This window comes from Nanorana parkeri, unplaced genomic scaffold (genome assembly GCF_000935625.1).
Source record: "Nanorana parkeri isolate BGI_ZX_2015 unplaced genomic scaffold, ASM93562v1 scaffold1092, whole genome shotgun sequence".
In the NCBI taxonomy this organism is placed as follows: domain Eukaryota; kingdom Metazoa; phylum Chordata; class Amphibia; order Anura; family Dicroglossidae; genus Nanorana; species Nanorana parkeri.
The window spans coordinates 163,954-191,918 of record NW_017307360.1 but is presented as its reverse complement, the minus strand read 5'-3'; the positions used below and the strand labels follow the sequence as shown (position 1 = coordinate 191,918).

The 27,965-nt window shown below is 43.0% G+C and overlaps 1 protein-coding gene across 1 annotated transcript in view; it reads left to right on the top strand.

Annotated features, from left to right (window-relative positions):
- Positions 1–917: 917 nt before the first annotated feature.
- Positions 918–27,965, top strand: part of CNTNAP1 (contactin associated protein 1) — a 93,623-nt gene continuing 66,575 nt past the window's right edge. The window contains exon 1 of the mRNA XM_018567787.1: positions 918–1,129. Within this exon, the coding sequence (XP_018423289.1) occupies positions 1,066–1,129 (64 nt within the window). The 5' untranslated portion in view covers positions 918–1,065. The remainder of the gene's footprint in view (positions 1,130–27,965) is intronic.

Genomic DNA, 27,965 nt, shown 5'->3' with positions numbered 1-27,965 from the left:
CGTAGGTGTCAATTATACAGTATTAGTGAAGATGTTGAGGATATTATCAGGATCTCGTGTTGGAGCTCTCTCAGCCGCGTCCGCTCACATGAATCGCCAGGCCACGCCCCCTCCCTAAAGAGAACTATGGGGAAAAACACTTACCTCTTTTAAACATTAACCCTTACAAGGTGGCTACCTCCGCACTGCAAGGGATAACTGCTCTTTTCGTCTAAAATAAAACAATATACCCACCTGATCCACAGTCCCACCTGGCTGCTAGACCGGTCCCCACAGCCTCTTCTCTTCTGGGCTCCAGCGGTCTAAGGACCTGTGACGTCATCATCACATCCATTTACTTGCATTGGATGTGAGGACCCCGAGGGACATTCCACGGCCAGAGTGGAAGGGGAGAGAGGTGAGCGGTCGCCGCCCCGGGGAAGAGAATCGGGTGAGCATATATTTTTTTAGACCAAAATGAGCACTTAACCTTTTCAGTGCGGGGGGTAGCCCAACTGCAAGGGTTAATGTTTAATATGGCCAGAGTTCTTCTTTAACCTGTGCATGCATTACTTCCATTAATAGCAAATATCTATAGTTTTTGTATTATTTGTATTATGTGTATAGATTATTATTGTACCATGAAATTGATCATTTTTCACATTTTATATGTTAATGGCTATCTCATATAACCTTTCACTGCTGCAATTGGTGCATTAGATTTACATTTTTTACAGCTGTGTATTGTATCCCTAGCCAAAAAGTTAAAATCTTCTTTATTGTAATGTATTCTGAATGCATCAGTTTATTATCACTGCTGCTACTATTCTAGGAAGTATGTAGCCCATAATAAAAATGTCTTCCAGTTGGCTTCAATGAAAGGTAGTCATGTGATCTCTCCCCAGCCTGGCTAGGAGGCTTAGTGCCACAGTGTGGGGATGACAGACTAAGCACTCTGCGCTCTGCACTGCTACTATGCTGCTATACGAAAGAAGCTGATCCTACCTCCTGTATGCCAGCTTAATGCATCATTAGCATTCCCTGGACCAGCTCAGGACAAAAGCTGCAAGTTTTCTACATTTCAGCATGAATCCTTTACTGCTACTAACATGGGCTGCTATGTTCCAGGGAGGACATTCAAGCCTTGCAGGTAAGTAATAATATGATGATGGCTTTGAAAATCCTCTTGGATTATAGGATGCGAGTGATAGAAATCGCAAACGGTGCCTCTATAAAGTTGTGCTCTGCAATGCAGTGTTAGGAGCCCATGCAGGCACACCAAACTCTGTCTGCATTGCAGTACTCATCCCATGCACCAGTCTACCTTGATTATGTCTTTACAAAATAGGAACATTCTTACTGGAAAGCATGGCATGCTACCAGCTGCTCTAAACTGCCTGGCATAATACCCAAAAGATAATAATAAATGTTGTGACTTTTATATATTATGTGTCCATTCAGATCAATGTTTTTTTAAACAGATGCAACAATTATTGTGACTTCTAGATGAATATTAAATGATGGGTTACTAGATGCCCCACTGCAGTGTTTCGTTTCCTCGTGGGTGGGTGGGTGTTTTTTTGGGTCCTTTCCAAGGATTTCAGCAACCACATAACAATCCTCAATATGCATAGGAAGATGTCTTTGGAAAAGTATATATTGCTAAGCAACTAGGACAAATCCTCATTTTCAGTTTTCTGCACAACCAATTACAATTGTGTCAAGGTTAATTGCATAATTTGCCAGCCATTTTTTTTTCCAATTCTATTTGACTAGTTAACCCTTGCAGTTTCAAAAGTTGTACATGACCTTAAACAGCCTGCAGGCTACTTTGAAGGAAGGGGTTAATGGCCCTTCATGCAGAACTTTTGACTTTTTGTTCTGAATGATCATACTGCAGTCCCATTATCAGCCTGCCCTATACATCCCCACCCAAGAGTGTTATATGGCGGTCCAGTAGGCAGGGTGTGGGTGCTAGGTTGCCTATGGGTGTGATGTCTTCCCTGGAATTCATTAGCTTGGGACATAACCTTTTCTGTATATTCATTTAGAAAGAAGTCACTTACAGGATCTGCAAGATCATATTGTGTTTGGTTTTATGTAGCATTACTGAAGGGAAAAAAAAAGAAGCTAGTGGGATGAAGAAGCAAATTGTCCTTCAGTAAAGGTGAGACAGTTCTGCTGCAGCATTTCAGCAAAGCTCCCTCTGTAGGACATGACAAATCAGTTTCCTCTTTACAGCAAGTTCATGTAGGCTGTACAATGCATCGATGTACTTAGGAAGTTATATACTGTATATAGGAAATGGCACACTGTTTATAGGAAATGATATACTTTATATAGGAAAGGGCATACTGTATGTAGGAAATGATATACTGTATATAGGAAATTATATACTGTATATAGGAAATGATAAACTGTATATAGGAAATGATATACTGTATATAGGAAATTATATACTGTATATAGGAAATGATAAACTGTATATAGGAAATGATATACTGTATATAGGAAATTATATACTGTATATAGGAAATGATAAACTGTATATAGGAAATGATATACTGTATATAGGAAATTATATACTGTATATAGGAAATGATAAACTGTATATAGGAAATGATATACTGTATATAGGAAATTATATACTGTATATAGGAAATGATAAACTGTATATAGGAAATGATATACTGTATATAGGAAATTATATACTGCAATAGGAAATGATATACCGTACTGTATGTAGAAAATGATATACTGCAATAGGAAATTATATACTGTATGTAGGAAATTATATACTGTATGTAGGAAATTATATACTTTATATAGGGAATGGCATACTGTATATAGGAAATATACTGTATATATGAAATGATATACTGTATATAGGAAATGGCATACTGTGTTTAGTAAATGATCTACTGTATGTAGGAAATGCCATACTGAATATAGGCAGAACACTTGAACAGGCCTGAACAACTTTTCTTACTGATTTTTATTTTAGACTTTAATATTGGTTATCTTTTTTTCATAATAATTGTATCATCTGAATTTCTGCCAATGTAATATTTTGTAAAGGCTGAATCAGGTATTTGTGTTCATATGGACTAATTAGCTGAGAGGGGATAATAAAGTGTGCCTGCTGTATCATGTGACTGTCATGGCTGTTAGGGAAGTGATTGGCTGAATTCCTCTGAGCTCTGATTTATAGGACATAAGATGGCCATACATTGCTCGATTTTCAGCCCATTTCTGCTGAATCTGACAAAATTTGAGCCGTGCATGACCCTTTCCATGCTGGTGCAGAGACTGCTGAATACAATAGCCGGCAGCGGTGATTTCTCCATTTGTGGATAGGGGAATCGATGGATGGATTTAAAGCATGTATGGTCAGCTTAAAGAAGAACGCCGGGCATTTTAAAAATTGACCCCTGCAATCGGGCTACCTAGGCAGAACAGGAAGTGAGTGAGAAAGCCACAGTTGGGACTACAGCAAAAGAAGAGGTTTCCTCTCGCTTCCTGTCCAGGTAACAGGTATCAGACAGAACAGGAAGTAAGGGGAAATATCCTCAACAGTTAACATCTGGAAATAGGCTATTAAGAAACTAAAATACAAATATTTTTTGTTCTATATTTCCGCAATTAAATGAATGCAAAGAGAAAAATAGAAATTAACAAGTGCAGAATCATGTTAGTGAATGAAATAATTCCTGTTCACCATGTCTGACTGGCAGATAGTCCGAGGTAGTAAGACCAGTCAAGAGATAACAGAATGTGTCTGTCAGTGTGGGTAGTGGGCATGCAGGAGACGGGAGAGAGATACCAGTACCTGGGACTTTTAGTTCTACATACACAGGAGAATCATTAGTGCTTGGAATTGTAATTTTACATATTGGGTAGTTCTACATATACAGAAGAAATGTCAGTATGGCACACTTGAACTTGTAGTTCTACATAGACAGGAGAGACAGCAGTGTGACATGCTGGGACTTCTGGTTCTGCAGAGACATGAGAGGCACCAGTGTGACATGCCGGGACTTCTAGTTCTTCAGAGACATGAGAGGCACCAGTGGGTTATGCTGGAACTTCTAGTTCTACAGAGAAACCAGGTAAACATGCTGGGACTTCTATTTCTACAGAGACATGAGGGGCACCAGTGGGCCATGCTGGGACTTCTAGTTCTACAAAGACAGGAGAGGCACCAATGTGACATGCTGCTGTCTTAGCAGATTGTGTTACTGGTGACTTAAGTGACATCTTCTACTGGTCACCAAACCTTCCAGGGATTTTAGAAGTCTTCATTGTATACGCCTAACTGCTTTAACCCTGTAGATGCTGGAAAAGATTATCCTAGTAACATCTTGAAATGAAAGGAAGTGCTTAGCTGAGCATTCTGCCTTCTATAATAATGTGATACTTCCAGTGCTGTAATAAGAGACACCTTGCTAAGAATAGCAGGAAATTAATTTTCTGGAGACATTTTGAACACAACAGTCTAGAAAATACCCCCAACGTGCCAAAAAAGGAGACTTATCTTTTATTTAACAGTTTTAGATCATAACTTGTAACATATTTTCAGATTGCAATGGAAAGATCATTAAAGTAGAACATCACAATTTCTTTTATATATATAAAAAAATAGTGCCAGTCTTCCTTTACCTTCCCCACACTGTCCCCCATTTCCTTCTCAGTGTTTCTCTTTAAGGCAGAAAAACACTATGTCATTGGGGTGGTAAATTGTGGAGTTCCGCTTTAAATCACAACATGGCTGTGCAGCAATTATATATGTTATATTATTTTTTTAAATGAAAGTGGATTTTCTTTTAACCGATATTCCTAAAGATTTATGCAAACTGGGACACATGAATGATTCTCTCTGAAAAACAATTAGTTTGTTTACTTTGCCAAGTGTAAGGTAGAAAACAAAACTTCAAAGTGCATCCACCACAGCACACCAACGCACGTAATGTGTGTTACCACAGCACAATGGTTCTGAAAGGGCCATTAACCACCATTCCCAGACAGGTATCTGACTAACAAGACCCACAAGGGGCGTAAAACAAGAACATTTAAAACAGCCAGGTAAAATTCACCAAAAAAGCCATGACAGTGACTAAAAGGAGGAGGGTGGGTGTTGACTTTCCAGGTGGCTGGTTATCGCCAGGTCTGTAGTTCCATCCCTCAACCTACTACTTGCAACTCAGCTAATGGTATACAGATCATCAGATAAATGAGGGAAGAGGTACTAAAGACTGTATGCGTAGCTCAGGGCACAGGCTTGGCATGCTGAGATGGTCATTCCTGTGCACATGCACAGGAGCTAAGTCACCATGACAAGGCCAATGAAGCAGCTAAAAAATCAGAACCCAGAAGATGACCGGGTTAAAGATGAAAACCTCGGTGAGATAGGAGCGCAGTGCTGGAGCTGCCATAATGTACTAATATGTTGTGCATACCAGCACATTATGGCTAAAAGCGCCTGGCCGCTTTCTCCACTCACTTTACTGCCACTATAAATGTATCCCCATGTGAGGTTTTAAAATGTCGGGACACATGTGGCCCGAAACCTACAGCTGTAATTGAATGGGCCTATAATTGTCCCTCACCAATTCCTTCCTTCCCTCATCAACATACTAAGGAAGTTTTTAAATAACACCTTTCCGTTTTCATTACATGCCTTATTTTAGTGACATCATCACTGGGTCTCTGTGCTCTTCTATGCAATGGAGGTAGAAGTATGCAAATGCAAATATAAAAATCCTTGATGGGTGGGTGGCAGTCTGGGGCGTATTTAGGCACGGGTCGGGGACATTTGCATGCAGACCGCCATTCGCAAGAAGAAGATGATGCTGGATGTTCTCTACGCAGCAAATTATTTGAGCTTTATCTGAGTTGCTTCAGCTTCTAATGCACATCGTGAGAAGCTCACAGTGTGCAGTGAAATCAAAGTAAGCAATTTTGGTACAGGAGAGGAGTCAGTACAACTGTGCAAGACTGAGGGTGCGGTTGTAGTTTAGCTTTAAAGGAGAACTATGAGGCGAGTGCTTTTCACTCACCTCATAGTCCTAGCCAACCTGTGACAATGAAACTGTCACAGGTCGGCTCAGTAGATCGGGAGGTGAGCGAACACATACCGGGTTCGCTCACCTCTCGATCCTGTCACGGCTCTCTGCCGTGACAGGGGAGGGGCTGGATTCCCCCTCCCCGCTCCGATCCTCCAGCGCTGACTGGCGGAACAGACGGGTGAGGGGGCGGTTACAGCTGGCTCTGCCTCTAGATAGGCAGAGCCAGCTGTCACTCACGCAGCTGGGCGGATCCAGACATAATTGTCGGGATCCGCTTCAGCTGCGGCGTCTCGGTATACCGCAAGCTGTAGCTCACGGTATACTGAGCTTAGTGTCACGGGAGGACGTTAGTTTGTGTCCTCCCGTTACCCTTAGGAGAACTATGGGGAAAAGCCCTGACCCCATAGTTCTCCTTTAAAGCCCCTGCTTGTAAGTATGTTCCAGTCTCCAGCATTTACAACTGGCCCTTTAATCAGTAAAGTCCTCCCATCATTTCCTGTGGATGAGAAGGGAATTCTCTAAATTGGCTGTACTCTAACTGCTCGGTATTTACTAGCCTTTACTCTCATCTGTTGGCCTTGGTCTTGTGCCATAATCATATTAACTCCTATTCCATCTAGCCATTAGTTCCATTATTGATCTTCCAAAACTATTATCTGTAATGTATGGTTTAATTTTTTATTACCATCCGCTACACAGTGACTCTGCATAAATCTAACATTAATTGTTAATCTTGTGGTATTTCTTTTTGTATGCATTTCTCCCATTACCTGCATCTACACAGGTTGGTCTGCAGTTGGTCCATTCCATGGCATTTCACTATTATTGTTTCCTTTCCTGTTAGGCCATTTTCCATTAGTAAATAGGGGTTATGCTGTAAAATAAATTGGCTAACAAGAGTGAAGTGATGCATTAATGTGATCATTGTTTTCTGTATATGGACTTTTATATGAGAACAGAATGTATTTCCTTGGAGCTGTTTTGGTTTTACAATTCTAGGGCACCCTTTAAAATGATCAAAATCTTAAAAGGTGCCCATACACTGCTCGATTCTCGTACGAGAATCGCGGGAAATTCCGTGATCGTACGAGAATCGAGCAGTGTGAACGAAGAAGTGCGACCGTTTCTACTGTACGGTCGCACGTCTTTTGTCTAAGGAGCACGCTAGAAAACCAGCCGGAAATCGTACGATTTTCCTCTGGTTTGAACGGTGCTCAGGAGACAAATGCCGAACGGGCCGGTGTGCGCACGCGCACACTGCCCGTTCAGCATTGCGGTCATCGGAAGCCCGCCCCTTGCGATGGTTGTAAAGTGTATGGCCACCTTAAGGTACCCCAGTCCAAAATGGAAAATAGGCAAATGTAAAAAACGACATGTGGCCCCTCCAAATTCCATACCAGACCCTTATCCCTGATGGAGGCCTGTATGGGTTTTAAGAGAGGATCCCATGCAGAAACACAAAAAAGGGGTTCCCCTTTACATCAGAGCACCCCGTTTAAATTAGGAGTCCCTCTTCACATCAGAGCCTCCTTTTTCACATCAGAATCCCACCTTTCACATCAGATTTCTCCTCTACATTAAAGAACCCCCCTTTACATTAGGAGCCGCCTCCTTTTAGATCAGAATCTCAACTCTCACACTAGAAGCCCCCTTCACATCTGAAGCCCCCCCCCCCCTTAACATCAAGAGCCGTCTTCACATCAGAAGACCCCTTCACATCAAAAGCCCCCCTTCACATCTCATCAGAGCCCCCATTTACAAAATAGGCCTCCCTTTCATATGAGAGTCCCCCCAGTCACATCAGAGTTCCCCCTTCACATCAGGAGCCCACTTCACCTCAGAAGCCTTTCTGGACCATGGAAAAGCAAAACTCAGAGAAGGCAGAAGGCACCCCAGTGCGCCACGACACCCTGGTTAAGAAAGATTGCTGTTGCTGGGTAATGGAAGGCCTCAAGCTGAACTCCAGGCACAAAAACATTTATTTAAATATATACTCATCAATAGCCACTAATTACTGTATATAAATCCATTTTGTTGCACCAAATGCAATTGTTACCTTGTAAAAGTAGCAGTGACATTATCACTATGCTGTACATAGCCTGTGCAGAGAGCAGCCCAGCAGGCCCCACCCACTGCAGACTGCCTGTAGAAAACTACAGGAGGGGCGAAGACAAGACCAGTCACCGTGCAAAAGGTGATACCACAATTCAAGCCAATTACAACTACTTTGCCTTGTCTAAGGGTTCGTTCACACCATAGGGCAGTGCGTTCCGGTCAGAATCGGACCCGCGGACCCGAGGCCGGGCTGGAGGGGGCGTGGTGGGCCATTAAAGTGAATGGCACCGTAGCCACGCCCTGCGGCTGCAATGCAGTTGCCCGCACGGGATCGCAAGGCACATTGTGCCTGCAGTGCGGTCTGTGTGGTACGATCAAAATGCTGCAAGCACTATAGTGCGTGACTACAGTGCCATTCACTTAAATGGCTCACCACGCCGCCTAAAGCCCGGCAAAAAGGGAGCCGGCCGCAATGCGAGCAGTGTGTTCCGGTCCGATTCTGACCGGAACGCACTGCCCTATGGTGTGAACGAACCCTAAAGATAAATATTGTCACCCAGGCTCCTGCGGATTTCCTGCAGTATATAAGAAACTAAAGGGGAAAATGGTAGGACGAGAATCACACATTTATTGTGGCCTTTTGGGAAGAAATGGAGACTGAAATGAATGGAGGATAATCTCACCTCTGGATTCTCTAATAGGTATAAAACGTTGGCAGTGTCTTTTAACCCCTCTGTGCTCATGCAATAATACAAACATTTGTTTTTGGTGGAGTTGACCTTAAGATTTTATTTCTTACTAAACTAGCTCATTATTTACACTGCCACCTGGATTTAGCTAAGCAAAAAGGTCAGAACCTACCATTTCTATAATTAGTTTAAGTTCAGCAACATTATGTCAGCAAAAAATGAGCTCAGTTGCCTCCCTGAATATACACTGAGTGGCCAGATTATTATGACCACCTGACGTTTGTAGGTCAAATTAGCTATAATTTTGTGCTGAAGTTGCTAGAGGGCCAGACCATTATAGATAGGGAAGCAGGTTGTTTACCACGACAGTAGAAGTGATTTGCTTCTGAAGATACGGGTAAACAACGTGATTTAACAGCCTTTGAACGTGCGAATTGTGGCCGTCAGCGACTAGTCAATGTTAGGGCAGAACGGAGAGTGGCAAGACTGATACAAGACAACAGAAGGGCAACATTGCAGTGTCAGATTCCTCGCATCACCTTTCTCGCCCAACGAAGTCATCTTGTGGAGTCATCTCGTGGCCCAACGAAGTACCGATGGGGTGGTCATAATAATCTGGCCACTCAGTGTATTGAATAACCAATTTTTCCATCAATGGATTTTCTTCTTCCCTGATGGCACGGGCATATTCCAAGATGCCAATACCAGGATTAATTGGGCTCAAATTGTGAAAGAGTGGTTCAGGGAGCATGAGACACACATGGATTGGCCACCACAGAGTCCAGAACTTAACCCCACTGAGAATCTTTGGGATGTGCTGGAGAAGAATTTACGCAGTGGTCTGACTCTCCCATCATCACTACAAGATCTTTGTGAAAAATGAATGCAACTCTGAAATAAATGTTGTGACATTGCTTAGGCTTATAGAAATTGTCACGGCGAATGCGTGCTGTAATCAAAGCTAAAGGCGGTCCAACTAAATATTAGCGCGTGTGACTTTTTTTTGGCCAGGCAGCGTATATTTTAGGAGGACATAATTATATTGCTAGAGCTTCTACCCATCACACTAATACATTCTATGTCTGTAAAGTGAATGTGTGCCATTACTTCCTGGAAGGGCAGCAAGTATCTTCTCGTCTCTGAATAAGCAGAATGCAGTCTCTGCTGACAGTGCACTATTAGTCTCGTGATGTTCCAGAAGGATGTGCGCTGATTTTTTATGCAGTTAATAACCTTAAGTCCTCTTTTCTCCAGCTCTGTTTTTCTGCTTTCCATGTTTAAACGAATATTACTCCTTTTGGACCACGTGTCATGTTACACTTTTATTTAGGGTTTCATATGAAACATGGCCACATTCCCTTGCCCCTCCCCAGTACCTGATTTCCGGCCGCATAGGCGTCTCTACAGGGGGGGCAATTGCCCCCCTAGCTTATTCCTTGCCCCCCCGCTGATTCCCCTTTAAATCGACCGCTGCAGTACAGCTTCACTGTACGGCAGCGGTCTCTTGCTAGCTGACAAGTCGGGCACACGGCCCGACTTGCAGGAGCAGCTACACGGTCGTCTGCGTACACTGCTGTCATCCGCACTCTGCGTTATAACTGACCTCTGTCCCAATACTAAAAACCGATACCAGCACTTACATTTTTCAAATTGACTAAGGTGTCTTAGGTCCGGCTGGGGACCTTGCGGCCGCCTTCCGGTGAGCCACACAATGCCTGCTTACAGCGCTTCTGCCACCCACACATCTCCCCTTACTAAGACCCTCCCCACCCCTCCTGACAAGCTCTGCCCAATACCGCAATACATTAGGCCAGAACCCCAGAGTAGAGCAGCAGCACAGAGTATGTGGCAAATGTATATACTATTATTTAGGAAAATGTCACTTTTGGCATTTAGCCGAAAGTGCCATTTTCGGCCGGCGCCACCCCTTTACTTTTCGCCCGGGGCCCGCGCCCCTGCTGCACCCCCGGTTGTTACGCCACTGCTCAATAGCTGGTGATATTTTGCATTACTGTATAATGTATTGATGCGATTTGTAGTCCTCTATAGCTGGTGGTATTCTGCTTTTCTGTATAATGTATTGCTGCGGTTTGTAGTCCTCTATCGCTATAGGTGATTATTTACACAGCCCTGGTGTTTGCTGAAATTGAAAAGCTTTTGAGAGTTTTCCTCTTTCTCAAGTCTGAAGCAATACATGAGGAAGAAAGAAAAACTCTTGAAAGCTTGTCTTCTAAGTATTAGGCTAGTACAATAAAAAGGTATCATCGCATACCGCATTACTCTCGTATTTTGTAATCTTATTTATATATACTTCTTTAGTTTTTTCAGTGGTATGATTTAGTGGTGAAAATTATTAGTGCCCCCCCATTTTGACTGTGGTATCTTATGTGCCCCCCCATATATTGTACCTAGAGTCGCCACTGTCTGACAGGTCATTTTTAAATGTCCTATGTTAAAGATAAAGTCCAGGATATACTCAAATGAACCCTTGCAGTAGGGCTACCTTCCACTGCAAGGGTTAACTTATCTTTTTGATCTAGGGACGAAAATAAAGAAAACATGCTCACCTGATCACGTCTGGATGCTAGATCGGTCCCTGTGGCCTCTTCTCCCCCGGGCACCAGTGGTCTAATGACTCGTGACCTCATCACATCTAATGCATGTCCATTGAACGTGAGGACGCTGGGGGACATACCACAGCCAGAGCAGAGGGGAAGAGAGTTGAGCTGTCGCCTCCGCAGAAGTGACGTTTAGGTGAGTATATCTTCCTAATGTTCGCTCCTAGACCAAAACGAGCACTAAACTCTTGCTGTCCAGAGTAAGCCCCACTACAAGGGTTAATTTTAATACATCCTGGAGTTCTTTTTAAACTGTGCTAGTGCATACACAGTAACTGTGGTTACATTGTTATTGGACATGCAGATCAGGGAAAAGAAGATACAGAGTCACTTTCATTGCCCAATCAGTTATCAAAACTATAAACAATATCTGTGATCACACTTGTCAATGGCACAGTGCTGATCACAGGCAGAAAGTACAAAGTCAATGAGAATGGATCTGTACCTTGTGATTGCTGTGACAAATTACAGTGAGCACTGATGACAGCCTACCTGATGACACTAGTTGTGATATGTAGCCAGGTCTCCCCATCCTGGCACACACACACAGAGCCACTGTCACGAAACCACGTACCTGAGGTGAGACCGAAGTAGTGGGGAGGCCTCCCTTGCACCTCGGTTTCTTGAAGTCTCTGGAGATGGAGACAGAGACTTGGTGGACACCGAATGGCACGGGTGCCAGGGGTGTGGAGCACCGTGCAAGCCTTAGTCCGAGATCCGAGCCAAGGTCAAGTCCACTCTGGCGACAAAGTACACAAGGGTTAATCAGAAGAATGGTCGAGATCCAAGCCGGGGTCGGTTCCAATCTGGCAGCTGAGTACAAAAGGAGCAAAGAAGTAGAATGGTCAAGGTACAAATCTGAGGTCAATGGCAGGCAGCAATCAAGAGTAGTCAAATAGGTTTCAACAAGTTCAGACAGATCCACACTAGCACAGGAACAAGGGGGGACTGAAGATAATCCAGCAATTTGGCAGTGTCTGGGCTGAGCTTATATAGGGAAGTGATGATTGAAGTTTGAGGTCACTTCCTGTGTGCCTCCTGGGCATTTTCCCGCCTTTTTCCATCTGGTTGAGGTCACTTCCTGTGCGCCTCCTGGGCATTTTCCTGCCTTTTTCCATCAAGTTGAGGTCACTTCCTGTGCGCCTCCTGGGCATTTTCCTGCCTTTTTCCATCAGGTCTTCTGCGCATGCGCGGGTTGGCGCACTGACGCGTCTTTAGCGCATGCGCAGTTGGTGCGGATTTCCTCTTGCGGCAACGCGCCATTGGCGCATGCGTAGTAAGCCCTGGACCAGATTGCAATGCCCCTACCTGATCACAGCCAAATCCAGATTTCCACCAATTTTCTACCAGTGCCAGATTACAACCAGTTCCTGATTACAGCCAGTGCCAGTGTTTCCAGTATTGCTGATTGAAGCCAGTACCTTTTGTTTACCTGTTCACCTTGGGGCATCAGCTTTCCAAAATGGGATCATTTTGGGGTAGTGTTTGTACTATCCTGGCACTTTAGTGCATTTGAAAATGTAATAGCCAGTCAGTATATCAGATGTGTAATTTATGTCTTGAAAGCCTGAAGGTGCTTCATGGATTTTGGACCCCTCTATGCGGCTAGACCGTGAACAAGTCTCGCACATGTGATATCTCCAAAATCAGGAGTAGTATAATGTGTTTGTTCATGAACCAGGGGCTCTGTGAGTACGATGGCCAGCTTTAGGACAAAGCTACCCCAGTCTCAGCCTCTCTTTTGAACTGGCACCTTCAGCCACTATACTTCGATTGGCTCAGACACACTGGTCTGTTTGGACATGGACTATCTCTGTTCCCTTACAATCTCGGACTCTATTGGACATCAGTCTGGCTCTGTGGCATGTCTGTGTGCCAGAACCAGGGGTCAGAACACATAAACCCACACAGCCATGACAAACCTTTTTTAAACCTCACTGTGTACACACCAAGACATTAACTCTTGGCCCTCTTCTCAGGGCATTTCTGCTGTCTATCACCCTCATCAAGGATATCCATGTGCCTTTTCCTAGTGTATGAAGCTCAAGCAATTTTGATCCTGACCACCCAAAATCTGTTTTGATATTACATTTGTGGCATGGAACATTCTACACACACTACAACCCCATTGATGGTTGTTCAGAGACATTTGTTTTTTCCTGTTAATCAAAATTTGTTGATAACTCTTAACTAAAAAATCATCCAAATTTTGTATGAAGACAAAAAAATGTGTAGAAATTACAACTACATGCTGCCTTCTTCTGTGCCATGCAATAGGATTAAATTAATGTGAAAATGAGGAACAAAATTCTCTACTTACTCTGCTTCATCACAGTGCAACAAGAATCAGATAACATCTGAGATCTGTCATAACACCACCCTGAAGGAGGTGATAATTCTACACCTCAATAATGTGATAAAATATTTTCTCTTCGAGAAATGCATTGCAAACATATTTTTTCATTCCGCTTGTTAAAAAAAAGTCTAAGTAGGTAAACAACTGTATAATTAAAATAATGCATAACATGCTACTGCTTAAAAATTTCTAAATGTAAAAGAAAAGCGTTATTGAGCTTTGTGAATTGAATACTTTTACACAGCAATTAAGGGCAATGAAAAAAAACAGGAAATAATTTACGCTAAAGTTTATATTCCTTTATGTGCCTTCCTATCCCTGTGATAACAGCTCCCCACCAGTTTAGCCAGCAGGTCACAGCCCCAAATAAAAATGTTAACTCCTCCCTACGCTATCCAAAACTTTAAAAAATTTGATTATTTTTAATTCATTCTTTTGTTGAACTTTAGTAGACATAGTACAATATATGCATTTTAATGCAATGAGGCATGGATACATAAAAACTTTTACATTGGAGTTAGGTTTTAATGAATATAAGAGGATGATGGTACTACGCTAAGGAAGCAGTAACTTAAAGTAGCAATAAACCCTCAAACTTTTTTTAAAATAATGAATCCAAAAAAACTAATATATATCGCCCAGCAAAGTATTTCTTAAATTTTTGCTCAAGCACTTAATCATGATGTTTGCAAACAGCTGACTCAAAGTCTCTCAGCTCGGCTTGCCTGAGCTTTCTGTTTAGTACAAGATTCAAAGGGACCGAGCAGTCTCCAGCAGCTGTCCAGCTACTAATTTGGAGTAAGATGTTCTGGGGAGCAGGCGACAGGTTTGCCTTGCTGTGCATGTATGTTTGTGGAGACATACACAACTTATTATCACACACATGCGTGTCTCCATTGGACTCTGCAAGGAAAAGGAGCCACCCTAAAACAGGAAGTCAGGACCAGTGCTGAGGAGACCTGCTGATTCTGCAGGAAAATTTTTTTTTTAAACATCTAGGTGCAGCATCCATTGTAAGTGATTTAATCAGCATTTGAAATAGCTTAAAAACATTTTGACTTTACTATCCCTTGGAGAGCCAGCCAAAATTTGCTTACTGTATGGCCAGATTAAGGCTCACCTTACATGTTACAATCTGACCGTACAATCTCTGTACAATCAACTTCAGAACTGACAAAAATATGTAATATGAGGACCTACTTACCTATCCAATCAATGTATATCCAATCAGGCAGACATGTTGGTAGATCTAAAGGAACTTGTTCAATCAGATTGTAAAAAGTGTGGTGAGCATTTTTATTTTATAGATAATTCGTATACTTGTGAGACAAACCACATTATCACATTTTAAATCCAGGCCCCCTTTATATACACATTCTGTATTTTCTTTTCTCATACTCACATCTCCATCAAACACATGTAGAGTATGGATACATTATCTGAGAGCACAAACATAGATGGTCTGCAGCAGTGGCGTAATGTTTTTTTCGCCCCTCCCCCCATTATATAAACAATGTGCTTGTACCCGCTCTCCTCTCTGACACACACTGTCATAGGCTACTGCAAGAGGAGAGCCCAGCCTCCTGTGACAGCGCTGTCTCCGCCCCCACACCGCTCTGCTGCACTGTGATAGGCGGCCGAGCGGTGTGGGAGGAAAGACACCGGCCGCTCACAGCGCTCGTCCCGCAGCGCTCGGCCAGCTGTCATTTTCTCTCTGATTCCTTTCATCCCCGCTGGAGTGACGGTATTTGCAGGCCAAAACTTGGTAATGTTTCCCCCCATGTGAGCAGATTAACATGTGTCCTTAAGATAAGCAGCCATTTTAATGCCATAAGACAAGGTGAGGAAGAAAGTAATCTTCATTGGGAGTCCAGGGGTATAGAACAATTCACTAAATTCCAATCAGTTAAAGGGGCATTAAAGTTTAACCCCCCCCCATGCTTTTTTAAGGACTTACCTTAAATTATGCCTCTTGATCCGATCATCTTCCCAGTCGTTTCAGGAGTCCCTCCAGTGCTGATGCCGGTTTGATGGAGCGCTGACTGCTGTGTCTTCTGTGTCCCACAGTGTCTGTGCGCATACACGCTGCCGGGCTGCGTGCATTGACTTACCCTGTGTCTTCCTCTTCTCCTGGTCGCAGATTTCTACTGCCCCATTATCCTTCATGGCTGCTTGAGAATCTTCAGATCTTCGGACAGGAGCGAGCGGCGGAGACAGAGTTAACTAGGTTACCAAAAAAAGTTTGGTAATTTTTTTTTTTTAAATGTTTTTGCATATGTCTACTGCTTGCTGGGAGTAGATATATGCAAACAAATGTTTAATTCTACTTTTAAGGAAAATGTATTAAACAGTAATATGAATATTAACCATGGCTATGCATTGTGTCATAATTTCATACAACTGTTGTAACAGCACACTTACAATGAATTCTGCTTCTTGATGTTTAAAAGTTTTAGTGTTCTGCAGAATCATCTGGTCCCCTGAACACTAGACATGTGCGATTCGTTTCATTCCGAATCGAAATTCGGAAGAAATTTCGGAAATTCTGAGATTTGGATGTATCCGAATTCCGAATTACAGGTATAACGAATGCAAACGAATCCGAATTTCTGATTCTTTTTTTTTTGGACAAACTTTCGTTCTTTGGACAAAATTTCGTTGCAGCAAAGTGACATTTGAGAACAAAAAAACGTTTTTTCCCTCTTAAATGTCACTTTGCTGCAACGAACGAACAAAACGAATTAGAAACAACATTTCGTACAGATTTCCGCTAACGAATTTCGTCCAAATCCGAATTCTGAAACGAATTGACTTTCGGACCCGAATTCCGAAAAACTAAATAAAGCAAAATCCGAATCGAAACGAAACGAAACAAATTTTTTTACTGGTGCACATGTCTACTGAACACTGGTCCTTATATCTTGTTTAGTGTGACTCCTTTCTTATGCAGAGTGCTATGCAGTCACCCATGTGTGTGCTAGCAAGCTGTGTGTGTCTCCACAAACACACAGAAACAGTAAATCAAGCTACTCTCCTCCCCCCTGGGCCCGCTCCTCCCTCCCAGATAGTAGATGAGCAGTTGCTGGAGTCTTTATGATCTTGTACTAGGCAGGAAGTTCAGGGAAGCTGAGCTGAGATACTTGGAATCAACTGTTCAGAAACATGATGGTAATGTGTTTGGGCATAAATGTAAAGCACTGCTTAGCTGGGCAATGTATATTTGTTTGATCTGGATTCATTATTGAAAAAAAGTTTGAGCGTTTAATACTACTTTAAACAAAAGGAACAGAAACACTCCTAAAGAAATCAATGAGCATGTTTGATAATTAGTGTAATAATGCTTAAGCGTCCATTTACATTTGTGTACTACATTAATGCCATGCGTTCAGTTGAGGCAAATCATTGAAATCAATAACCTTCTGATGCTCAAAAATGTCCCAAATGTCAGACATGTTACAAAGTTTATGTTGAGATGCACCATGGCGCTTTGCCATGTATTGCACCCTGGTGCTTTGCCATGTATTGCAACGCATTGTAACACGTGTGTTGGGGTGCGATTCAAAATAGGTATACACCGATACCATTTTTTCGGTATCGAGTACGAGTACCAATATTTTTTTCATTACTCACTGATGCCAAATTCCGATACTGGAAGTCCCATTAAGCAAGCCGGGTGGCCTGTAATGACTTGCCGTCCGGCTTCCTGATTAGCTGGGAAGTGGGACGGCGTGTAATGACTCGCCACCCGGCTTCCCGATTGGCACCAAGTGACGAGGAAGCATGGAGCCGGCTTTTTGGCCAATCAGGAAGTCAGGGAGGCGGCTAATGACTCGCTGCCTGGCTTCCTGATTGCCCAGCTTCCCAAGCAAATCAGGAAGCCGAGTTGTGTGTCATTACACGGCGCACGGCTTCCTGATTAGCTGGGAAGACGGTTCCATGCTACCTCGTCACCGAGTGATGAGGGAGCATGGAGCTGGCTTCCCGGCCAATCAGGGAGCCGGACAGCATGTAATGACACGCCTCTCCACTTCCTGGGAAGCTGGCCGATCGGGAAGCCAGGCAGCGAGTCATTACTGGTTCTTAATACCTGGCTTCTGGAAGTTACCGGAAGTTCGGGTATCGGGGGTAAGTATCTGAGCATTTGGGCGAGTATACTAGTATCGGTGCATCCCTAATTCAAAATGAATGGCACTTTATTGTGTCAAGGCATGTAATGCGTGTGGATGTAAATGCACAGATGCATGGATGTAAATCGGCCTTGAATAATTATCGCCTTCTTAGCACGCTTTTGCTTAGCAGGACTAGAAATATAGAGGCTGGGGATGTGTCAGTGTACTATTTATATCTGCATACCTTCCTTTCTCTTTTGCATTGTCGTCAATATCTGTTTATTTTCTCTTTGCTGCCAGGAACTGACAGATGCACAAGAGTAAGCTTTAGCAGAACAGTTTGATCCTATACTGCCAAATTAGAGAATACTGCAAATCATTTTGCACAGTCGACAGAAATATATTGCAGAAAGACTGCAAAGGAAAATCAAATCTGATTATGAAGTACAGCCTGCTACATTACTAATCTGTTACATATACAGTATATATTGGAAATGTTTACATGAATGCACTGAATGAGTAGAAGCATATCAGTGAAATGCTGGCTGGAAATCAAAGTAGGAATCTTAAAACAAGGTTTGTCTTCAGAGACTGGTGCCCGGTCACATGGCTGGGTTCTATATTCGAGTCAATGACACCAGATTCAGTTCATCTGTGTGATCTGAAGTGATTATCATGTTAGTGATAGTTCTGTCTGTGGTCATAAAGGCTTTATATAAAACCTAACTTTACAAAGAATACCCTTGAGGCTCCAATCACATATAGCGTTTGTGTGTCCCGCTCAGTTTTCCGTGCGGAAAACCGCACCGGACGCAAATGCTGTATGTGAAACAACAGCACGGATTCTGCTCGTTTGTGACCATTATATAGCCACGAACGTGCGGAATCCGCCGGATTCTCACGATTGCACTATTTTGGGGACCGTGCGGTACTAAACCTCAAAATAGTGCAAGCGTGATAATCCTGCGGATTCTGCACGTCTCCGCAGTAGTGTGAACAATGCACAATGAAGGGCATTGTTTTTTCTGTGTGGAGCGGCTCTGCGCGTATTCGTACAGCTGAATACGCGCGGAAAGCCGCCCCAGTGTGAATGGAGCCTAAGCCCTAAGATTATACAAGAACTACTCTTGCATTGGCCCCCTCCCACGTTGCAAGGGTTAAATGCTTATTAAATCTAGGGGGTAAAGGAAAAGGCTGTATTACTTACCTTACTCCTCCCTTTGGCTCTCTTCTCCTTGACTCTCCAGGTTGTAGAAGGTCCCTCGCCATCCTCACATACAATACAGGGCTATTGACTGGCCCTGAATTATACTTGATGATGTCAGCGCACAACTGGAGTGCCTTAGAGAAGAGTCCTTGGATGGAGGGAGCCTGCTGGAGTGAGGAATACGGTAAGTATTACACCCAGGGATGAGGTTAGGGTTTGCACCAAAGGAGGATATGGTATGAACTTTTCCTGTTCGGTATTTGGTAAACTAATTTTTTTTTAAATGAGTAACTAGGGAGTATATGTACCCTTAGCCCTCGTTCACACCTGAACGTTTTGTAGCGCGTTCTACGCTCGACGAACGCTCTACAAAACGCTCAAAAATATAAATCCCATTGTAGTCAATGGTCTCGTTCCCACCTTGGCGTATTTCCGCCCATCCCTAACGCGCTACAAAACGGCCCACGCCTGAAAAGGTACATGTACTACTTTGGGCCGTTTTAGGTGTGAACGAGACCTTACTTATTCATGTAAGGGGGGGCTGGATATCTGGTGCCCCTAAACTCCAGAGGGGCGCTACATAAGCATTAATAAAAAAAAAGCTGCTCCCTGGTTAAGAAGCTACCCATCTACACATGCCCTTTGCTTGATTTCAGAGGTCCCCTGCCATTTTTCTCAGAAAAAAGGTCAGCATGGAAATGTAATTTACCGACTTTTTTTTTGTAAATTTCAATTTTGTTTATGCACTGCTTTGTATTGGTTCATGTCTCCCAGGACAGTGCCCAGCTCCCAATGCCCTGTGTTTGACAATCCCTTGCCTATTGGCCTTGAAAATGGAGAGAATATACTTTAAAGCTTTTGCTTTTTTTTTTTTTTGCCTATATCTACTGCTATCAAGCATGCGCAGTTCGGATTCTCGGCCAGGAGACGAGCAGAGACGCAAGGTAAGTCTATGGATGCGTGCACACGCATCCAGACACCGCTGGAGCGGAAGTGCCTGCAAGCAGACAGGAGTCAGCGCTGGATCGGAGAGACGCCGCACCGCTGCAGGCACAGATGAAAACATCAGGAAAGAAGAGGAAGATCGGATTAAGAGACATCATTTAAGGTAAGTGCTGACATTAACACTGGGGGAGGGGAAAAAAATTATCCTTTAATGTCACTTTAACAGTGTTCAGATAGAAAAAGAGAGAGATTTTTTTTAATGCAACCAATCGATTAGTTGAAAAAATAATCGGCCAGCTAATTCATTATGAAAATAATTGTTAGCTGCAGCCCTAATTCTGATGGGAGGAGAAAACTCATGAACTCATGACTATGCAGTCTCTCTTTTAGGGCCCGCCCTCTGGCCGCAATTCGATTGCTCGCATGAGATTGCAAGGCACATTGTGCCTGAGGTTTGGTCGGGTGTGGTGCGATCAAAATGCTGCAAGCACTATTTTGATCGCACCGGACTGGACCGCAGGCACAATGTGCCCCCTCCCCCACAAAAAAGGGAGCCGACCGCAATGCAAGGCAGTGCGTTCCGGACAGAATTGGGCCGGATCGCACTGCAACTGTTGTGAACGGGCCCTTACTGTTCAGTTACAAGCTGGAGACATGTCCATGACAGCCTGCACTATGCTATGGCAAACATTCGACCTAGAAGACCTTGGACATCTAATGACAATCTAAAGTAGTGTACAGTGGGGGGCATCTCCCCATTATAGCTGAGTATTGCAGAAGCAAAAGTTGCTTTTTTCTTTTTGTTTTATGTGCTATTTTTTCTTTTATGGGGATTTTCATGAAGCGCTTCCATTCTGAAACGTATTAATTTGGTCTGCTTCAGGTAGCAATGTGGATGCTTCTCCATCTCTTAGAGCCCTTTTAAACAGGAGCCTTACCTTTCTGTAGCTTACAACACTTGATGTATTGGAGTGAAAATACAGTGGTTGCTTTGAATTCCGTGGCCATGCAGCAATTATCACACGGTGACACAAATTGTGAAATCTCTGAAATGACCTGTAAGCTGTTGGGGGAAGGGGGACACTAAATATTAAATGAAGGGGTTCAAAGCAAAGAGGAGCTTTCCAGTTTTCCTGAAGATTGCTTATTAGTAATGCAAACATGGGCCAATGTGTAGCCAAGAAGCTTCCTTTTAGGGTACGTTCACACCAGATGCAGTGCGTTCAGTTCCTATTCTGGCCGGAACCCACTGCATCGCATTGCGGCCGGCTCACTTTTTTGTGGGGCAGGAGGGGGCATGGCGGGCCATTGAGTTGAATGGCACCGTAGCCCCCCCCTCCGGCCACAATGCGATCACCCGCACTGGATCGCAAGGCACATTGTGCCTGCGGTCCGGTGCGATCAAAATAGTGCTTGCAGTGCCTACAGTACTTGCCCCTATGTGATAGGAATAAAATTAAGTGGAAAAAAAAGTAAAAAATAATTTAAAAAGTCATAAAAAAGTACAAAAATTATAAAATATATACAAATTTAAAAAATAAAAGTGGAAACCAACCTCGCTGCCCCCGCCATCTGCATGCAAATAAACACACACGTAGGACATTGTGTGCATGAGTTGAATGCTGCCACCATTCCACTGTGTGCCATATTGTGGTAGCCAAGCAGCAAACCTCTCTTACACACACACAATGTGCATTAAAGGTTAAGTTCACTTTCCTAGGTAATATGGGAAAATGGAATTACCCAATCAAATCTGGCCCGGTCTCTCCCAAACCCCACCCTCCTGGCTTTACTTACCTTTCAGAGAACAGTCTAAGGCGAACAGTCTTAACATTCCGCCAGGAAGCCAGCTCCTTGCTTATTGGCTGGAAAGCCGGCTTTCTGGCCAATCAGAAACGGGCGGCTTCCCGGCCAATCAGGTCATTACTTGCCGCCCGGCTTCCTGATTGGCTGGGAAGCTGGCTTGATGCTGATTGACTGGGAAGCTGGTTTCCCAGCCAATCACAACCAAGCTGGCCAAACAACATAGAGTCGACTACCCTGGCAATCAGGGAGCCAGGTGGCATGTCATTACCCGCTGCTTGGCTTCCCGATTGCCCGCAAAGCCTGCTCCATGCCAATGGAAGCACTTGTATCGGGACTTAGTATCGGCGAGTACCATAAGCAAAATATCAGTACTCGTACTCGATACCCAAAAACTGTTATTGTTGCATCCCTAGTTTTGATTTAAATGATTTTTTTTGTATTGGGACAAGTAGATAGTCATGAGGGACAAGTAGATTCGGCCCCCGCTTTAGCCCTTGGACAAGTAGTTTTTTTTACATTTCCACACCCCTGGAGTGGAAGATCTACTGAAAAAATATCTCCCGGGTCTGCAGAGCTCTGGCAATTAGCTTCTGGTCGGTGCCATGTCCAGGCCACGCCCCTGGAGTGTATTATTTTATAGGTGGAGGGGTAGTGTATTTTTTTATGTGTATTCTGTACATGCACAATAACACAAAGACACACAACGGTTGAACTTGATGGACCTGTGTCATTATTCAATCTCAAATACTATGTAACTATGTATTATTTTATATGTGCGGGGGCAGTATTATTTGTATGTGCATGGGGGAGTGTATTATTTTATACAGTATGTTTTTTTAATGTGTATGGGGGGGGGAGGAGGGGCATAAATGTATTATTCAAGTTAATAATCAGGTGACAGCAGCTGCATGTAAACGCCTGCACACCGCATATAATGATATGTGATATGATTACATGCGGTTAGGAATCAATCACTCTCCCTGGATGCATTGATTGATTGTGCATCCACATGTAATCATATCACATACTATTACATGCAGTGTGTAGGCGTTTACATGCAGCTGCTATCACCTGATCATTAACTTGAATGGGTGACAGCTGCCATTGTGAAAGCGCCAGATTAGGGATTCCTGCTGCAGGAAAACGCAAGTTCCTTACACAGGAATCCCCAATCGCATATCATACAGATATGAATGGGGCCTTATTGTGAGTCTATTATTGTCTGTAGTACCATAGTGGATATAGTTACATTTTATTTTGAAGTATAAAATTGGCAAGCGGCCCCCATGGGAGAAAAACATTTGTTGCGTGGCCCCCGAGTGAATTGAGTTTGAGACCCCTGCTCTAAAGTTTACAAAAAAGAAGAAATGTAAACAGTGACAGCTCCAGCATTATGTGGTGTACCGCACACTGCCAGAGCTATCACAACACACTACCCCGCCACTTAAACACTCCATGGAACTGCAAGCAACATTCCCAATAAACCAAAAAACATAACTAAACCTTTAAAATACTAAATATCATTTGGCAAAGAAATGGCCGGGGTATTTTTTATTGGTTAACTCAAATACATTAAATAAATATAAATGAACCCCTTCATGATTGAGCTTTTTTTTAGTTTCTGTACGTTAATGACTGACGCACTTTTTACATTTTTGCTATGTGATTCTTCTACGTTAGTAATATACTTTCTTACTAAGTGCACCCACACATATTATTAGAGGTGCACCGAAATGAAAATTTCAAAACCGATAAGGAAAAAAAATGTCAGACCGAAACCGAAAATGTTATTTATTCAAACTTTTAAAATATTGTAATTTATTTTCGACTTTCACTGTCACTAACAGAATCACTGCTATCTCTTGACTCAATGGAATCTTTTTCATTTCGTGAAACCTTGTCAAGGAATCTATATAATGTGACGTTGCATTGTTGTTAAACATACTCATCGCTCGCACTGCTACAGCCTTATTCGGGTGGCGCTTTTCTACAAAATTTTGCTCTTATTGCAAGACATTGCTTGTATATCAAGGCAACATTTTTCAGAAATGTTTGCTTGTCTTGCAAAACACTCTCAAACCAAGTTACTTGTAAACCGAGGTATTACTGTATTCATTTTTATTACATATTTAGATTTTTTACTTTACTTTTAGGGGCTACAGGGAAATATTCGGGGTCCCTGATATTTCCCCTTTAAAATAGAAAAAGAGATTGAGGACACAGAGTCCTTGGTCTCTTTTTCTGCAGCCCCTGTTATAAATGAACCTCTATACTGAGTGTTCCTGTTCATTCATAACTTGTGAACATTGTGTGTTTACTATAACCACACTCATGAATGAACAGGAGGTGATGTAGATCACTTCCCATTCATTCATGATTGAGGACACAGTAAATATACTCTTTCCTCAATTATTTACAAACACTCAGCAATCACTGATCGCTGAGTGTTTGCTTTCGCTCTCCATCCTGACACACTGCCACAGGAGGCTGAGCGGTGCGGTGCGGGGAGGAAAGCTCAGCCTCCTGTGACACCACTGCAAGCTGTCTCCGCCCACACTGCTCTCCCGATCTGTGACAGGAGGCTGAGCGGTGCGGGGAGGATTTTGCCAAAAGTGCCATTTTCGGCCGCTATTTGTCGGCAGCCGATATATCGGTGCATCCCTACATATTATATATTGTTTTTTAGAGAACAGATAGGGTTATATATTTACATCACATATGTGTGCCTAACGCCTCACTTAGGTGGAATAAAATATATTTGAAAAAAAGGAAAAATTTAAATAAAACCTTTTTTCATAGTTTTGATTATTATTATTTAGAAAAATAGCAGAGCTAAAAAAAAATGCATTAAAATAAATTCATTTATTTGTCCTTTATTTGGAAACACCTCACATTCCTAGGATTCCAGAAATGTTTCTGTACTTCTCAGTCTAAAACTAAAAGCTAACATTATTTTATTTCTCTAAAAGCTAGTAGTGGTCACCTGGCATACAATGTCACTGTCACTAAGTGTCACACTTAGTGACAGTGACATACTTTAAACATCGCCGTCATGAGTGGCCTAAATAAAAAAATTAACCCCTTAGCTGCAGATTTTCCATTATAAGGCGTTAACTTTCATAATATTTATAGTATAAAAATGTATTTATATATATACATTTTATTTATAAAAAAATTTTTACATTTAATTGTTTTTTAAAATGTATCTGTTTAATTAACTTTAAAACCAGGGTGTTAAACCCCCTTCCTGTCCAGGCCATTTTTCAGTACTCAGCGCTGCGGTAATTTGACTGGCGTTTATTCTGTCATGCAATGCTGTACTGAAAACAAATTATATACCATTTTTTGGGGACAGATAGAGCTTTATTTTGGTGGTATTTAATCACCACTGGGATTTTAATTTTTTGCTATATAACAAAAAAGTACCCTAAATTTTGGGAAAAAAACCTGTTTCCCTATAAAATGCTATGAAACATTTATTATCACCCCCATTTTTTGGTAAATAGTCGGGTAAATAGACACCATACATGTCAAGCCTTAAAATTGAGCTCGCCCGGGAATTCGCAGAAAACGACCACAGACAAAATTGTTATGTAAATATAAATATAGCATAGCTTTATTAAAAATAAGCCCAAGCACACCAATATGAATAAAGCAGAATAAAGTTGAGTTTCATTTTAAAATGTCTCCCTCCAAAGAGGTGACAAACCATATACATAAATGCCACAACAAAATAAAAGGGGGGTGAAAGGGCGGGAAGATCATCGAGGTAACAGCTGGCAAAGTTGAGGAGGTCACAACGGAGCTGTTTTAAATAGAAGACTTCAGCCAATCAGAGGCCACCGAAGAGATGTGCTCTTCCTGCCGAAAACGATAAGTCTGTCTAGATACAGTACTCAGCCAATGACCTGCCAAAAATAGAACAGAAAAGAGTGGGAAAAGCACCAGTGCTCGTTCATGCCCTCCCCCTCTGTCATTTTAGTATATGGCTAGTGTGAACGGGCCCTATGTTCCCTTATATTCCCCCGGGATATATATTCAAAACCAAGGTGTCTGCCTGAAAATTAGATCATTTTCTGAACTAGTACAATCACTACATCATTGCATAACTGTGAGTGTGTTTTAGAATTTAGTGGTTTCGGCTTGTGTGGGCCGCTACCCTTAAAACACATAGATATGTTATTTAAACCTGGAAAGCAGTCATTTGTCTATAGAATAATTCATATCCATCTGGAGCTGAGGAAGAAGAAGAAACAGAACGCGAGAGGGCAGCAGGACAGATGTCAGTGGGGGATGTCTTGGATAAAGATTAACTTGGATAATACATTACTGCAATTATCAAAGAGATTCCATCAGCTTAAAAACATCTGTTATTGCTGGCTGCACCATCTGAACTGATTTCATTATTGGTGCTTCGTGCATGTGCGCTAAATTTAAGTTTGCGCGCTGCTTGATGCCTGCAGTATTATCAGAAATCACAGATTGTAAAGGCAGACCTGTGTGTGCTTCTCCTATAGTCTTACGTCTGAAGATATTTGGACTTCCCACATCTGTGTGTTGGTGTTGCCAGGTTCATATTGACAAATGTAAATACTTGCTTGTATCACTGCCATGATGTACCTGTAAGGATAGGGGGGACCATAGCCATTTTAATAAGGGGATGCACCGGTACTGTATTTTTTTTGGTATCGAGTACTTCCTGAGGCTGCCTTCCTTACGCTCCAAGCTTGACTTCCTGAGGCTGCCTGGCTTCTTGACCAATCAGGAAGCAGGGCTACGGGTCATGCGGTGCTGCTCAGCTTCCTGGTTGGTCAGGAAGCCAGGCTGCCGAGCAACAAGTGAAGCCAGCTTCCTCGCTAATCAGGAATTTGGGCGGCACTTCATGACACCCACCTCCTAGCTTCCTGATTGGCTAGGAAGCCGACTTCACTTGTTGCTAGGCAGCCTGGCTTCCTAGCCAATCAGGAAGCCTGGAGGCGGGTTATGACGTGCCGCCCAACTTCCTGATTGGTTAGGAAGTCAGGCTGCCTAGCAACAAGTGAAGCTAGCTTCCTACACAATCAGGAAGCTGGGCGGCACATCAGGAAGTTGGCTCCATGCTCCTTCAGCACTGCCGGTCAGAGGGAGATGTCCTTCTGACTGGAAGTTCTGGTATCGGAAGTAAGTATCGCAGCACTTGGAGCGAGTGCAAGTACTTGCCCAAATACTCGGTATCAGCACCGACACCAATACTAGTATTGGTATCAGTGCATCCCTAATTGTAATATCTGTTGTTCAGTTCTGTACAATGAAGTGTTTAGCTGGCACTGTATCTTATGTAAGGCAACTATTAACATTTGCTATACAGCAATGACTGTCAGTCACTGCTCCCCACAGGGATTCCCCACCCCTCACCTTTCTGTTCCTCCAGCGCTCATTGGAAGGACAGACAGTGGAGAGGGCGGGCACACCTGGCTCCGGGTCTATAGAGGCAGAGCCAGCTGTCAATCAAGTAGAGGGGTGGATCCCCTCTGTTGTTCTTGGCTGCAGTGTGGCTCTGCGCTGTCAGCAAATAGACATTGGGGCACAGGAGTACATTAGTAAATAACTCCTTTGGCCCAAAAGAGGACTAAGGCCAAAAAAAGCTAAACTCTAGACAGATACAAAATCTGAAAAAATGAACTTACCCAGAGCATTCTGCCATCTCTGCCAGCCCCCTCTATTCATACATTTTTCCTGCATACGGAACCCTCCACCACTAACCGGGTTAGGGAGAATGCACAATAAGAAACACTTCTTACCTCCAGGACCTGGTCCCAGGCTCAGAACTGCTTATCATGGCTCAGCATGGTTATGTGACTATGCTGACAATGAGTGCTCACCATTTGCAAGTGTTATGCTGGATTGTCGGTTCAGAGGTGTAGTGCGGTGTAGTGAATGGAACATACACTGGCTAGCGGCAGGTGCGGGATTCTGCATGCAGCTAAAATGTATGAATAGCTGGGGCTGGCAGAGGTGGCAGAATGCTCTGGGTAAGTTCATTTTCTTCCATTTTGTGAGAAAGCGTAATTACCCTTTAATGTACTTTTAATTACAAGAAGTGTAGGCACCTAAATCTGACCTGGTATCTGCTCTGTATAGCAGAGCTAGGGTGTGA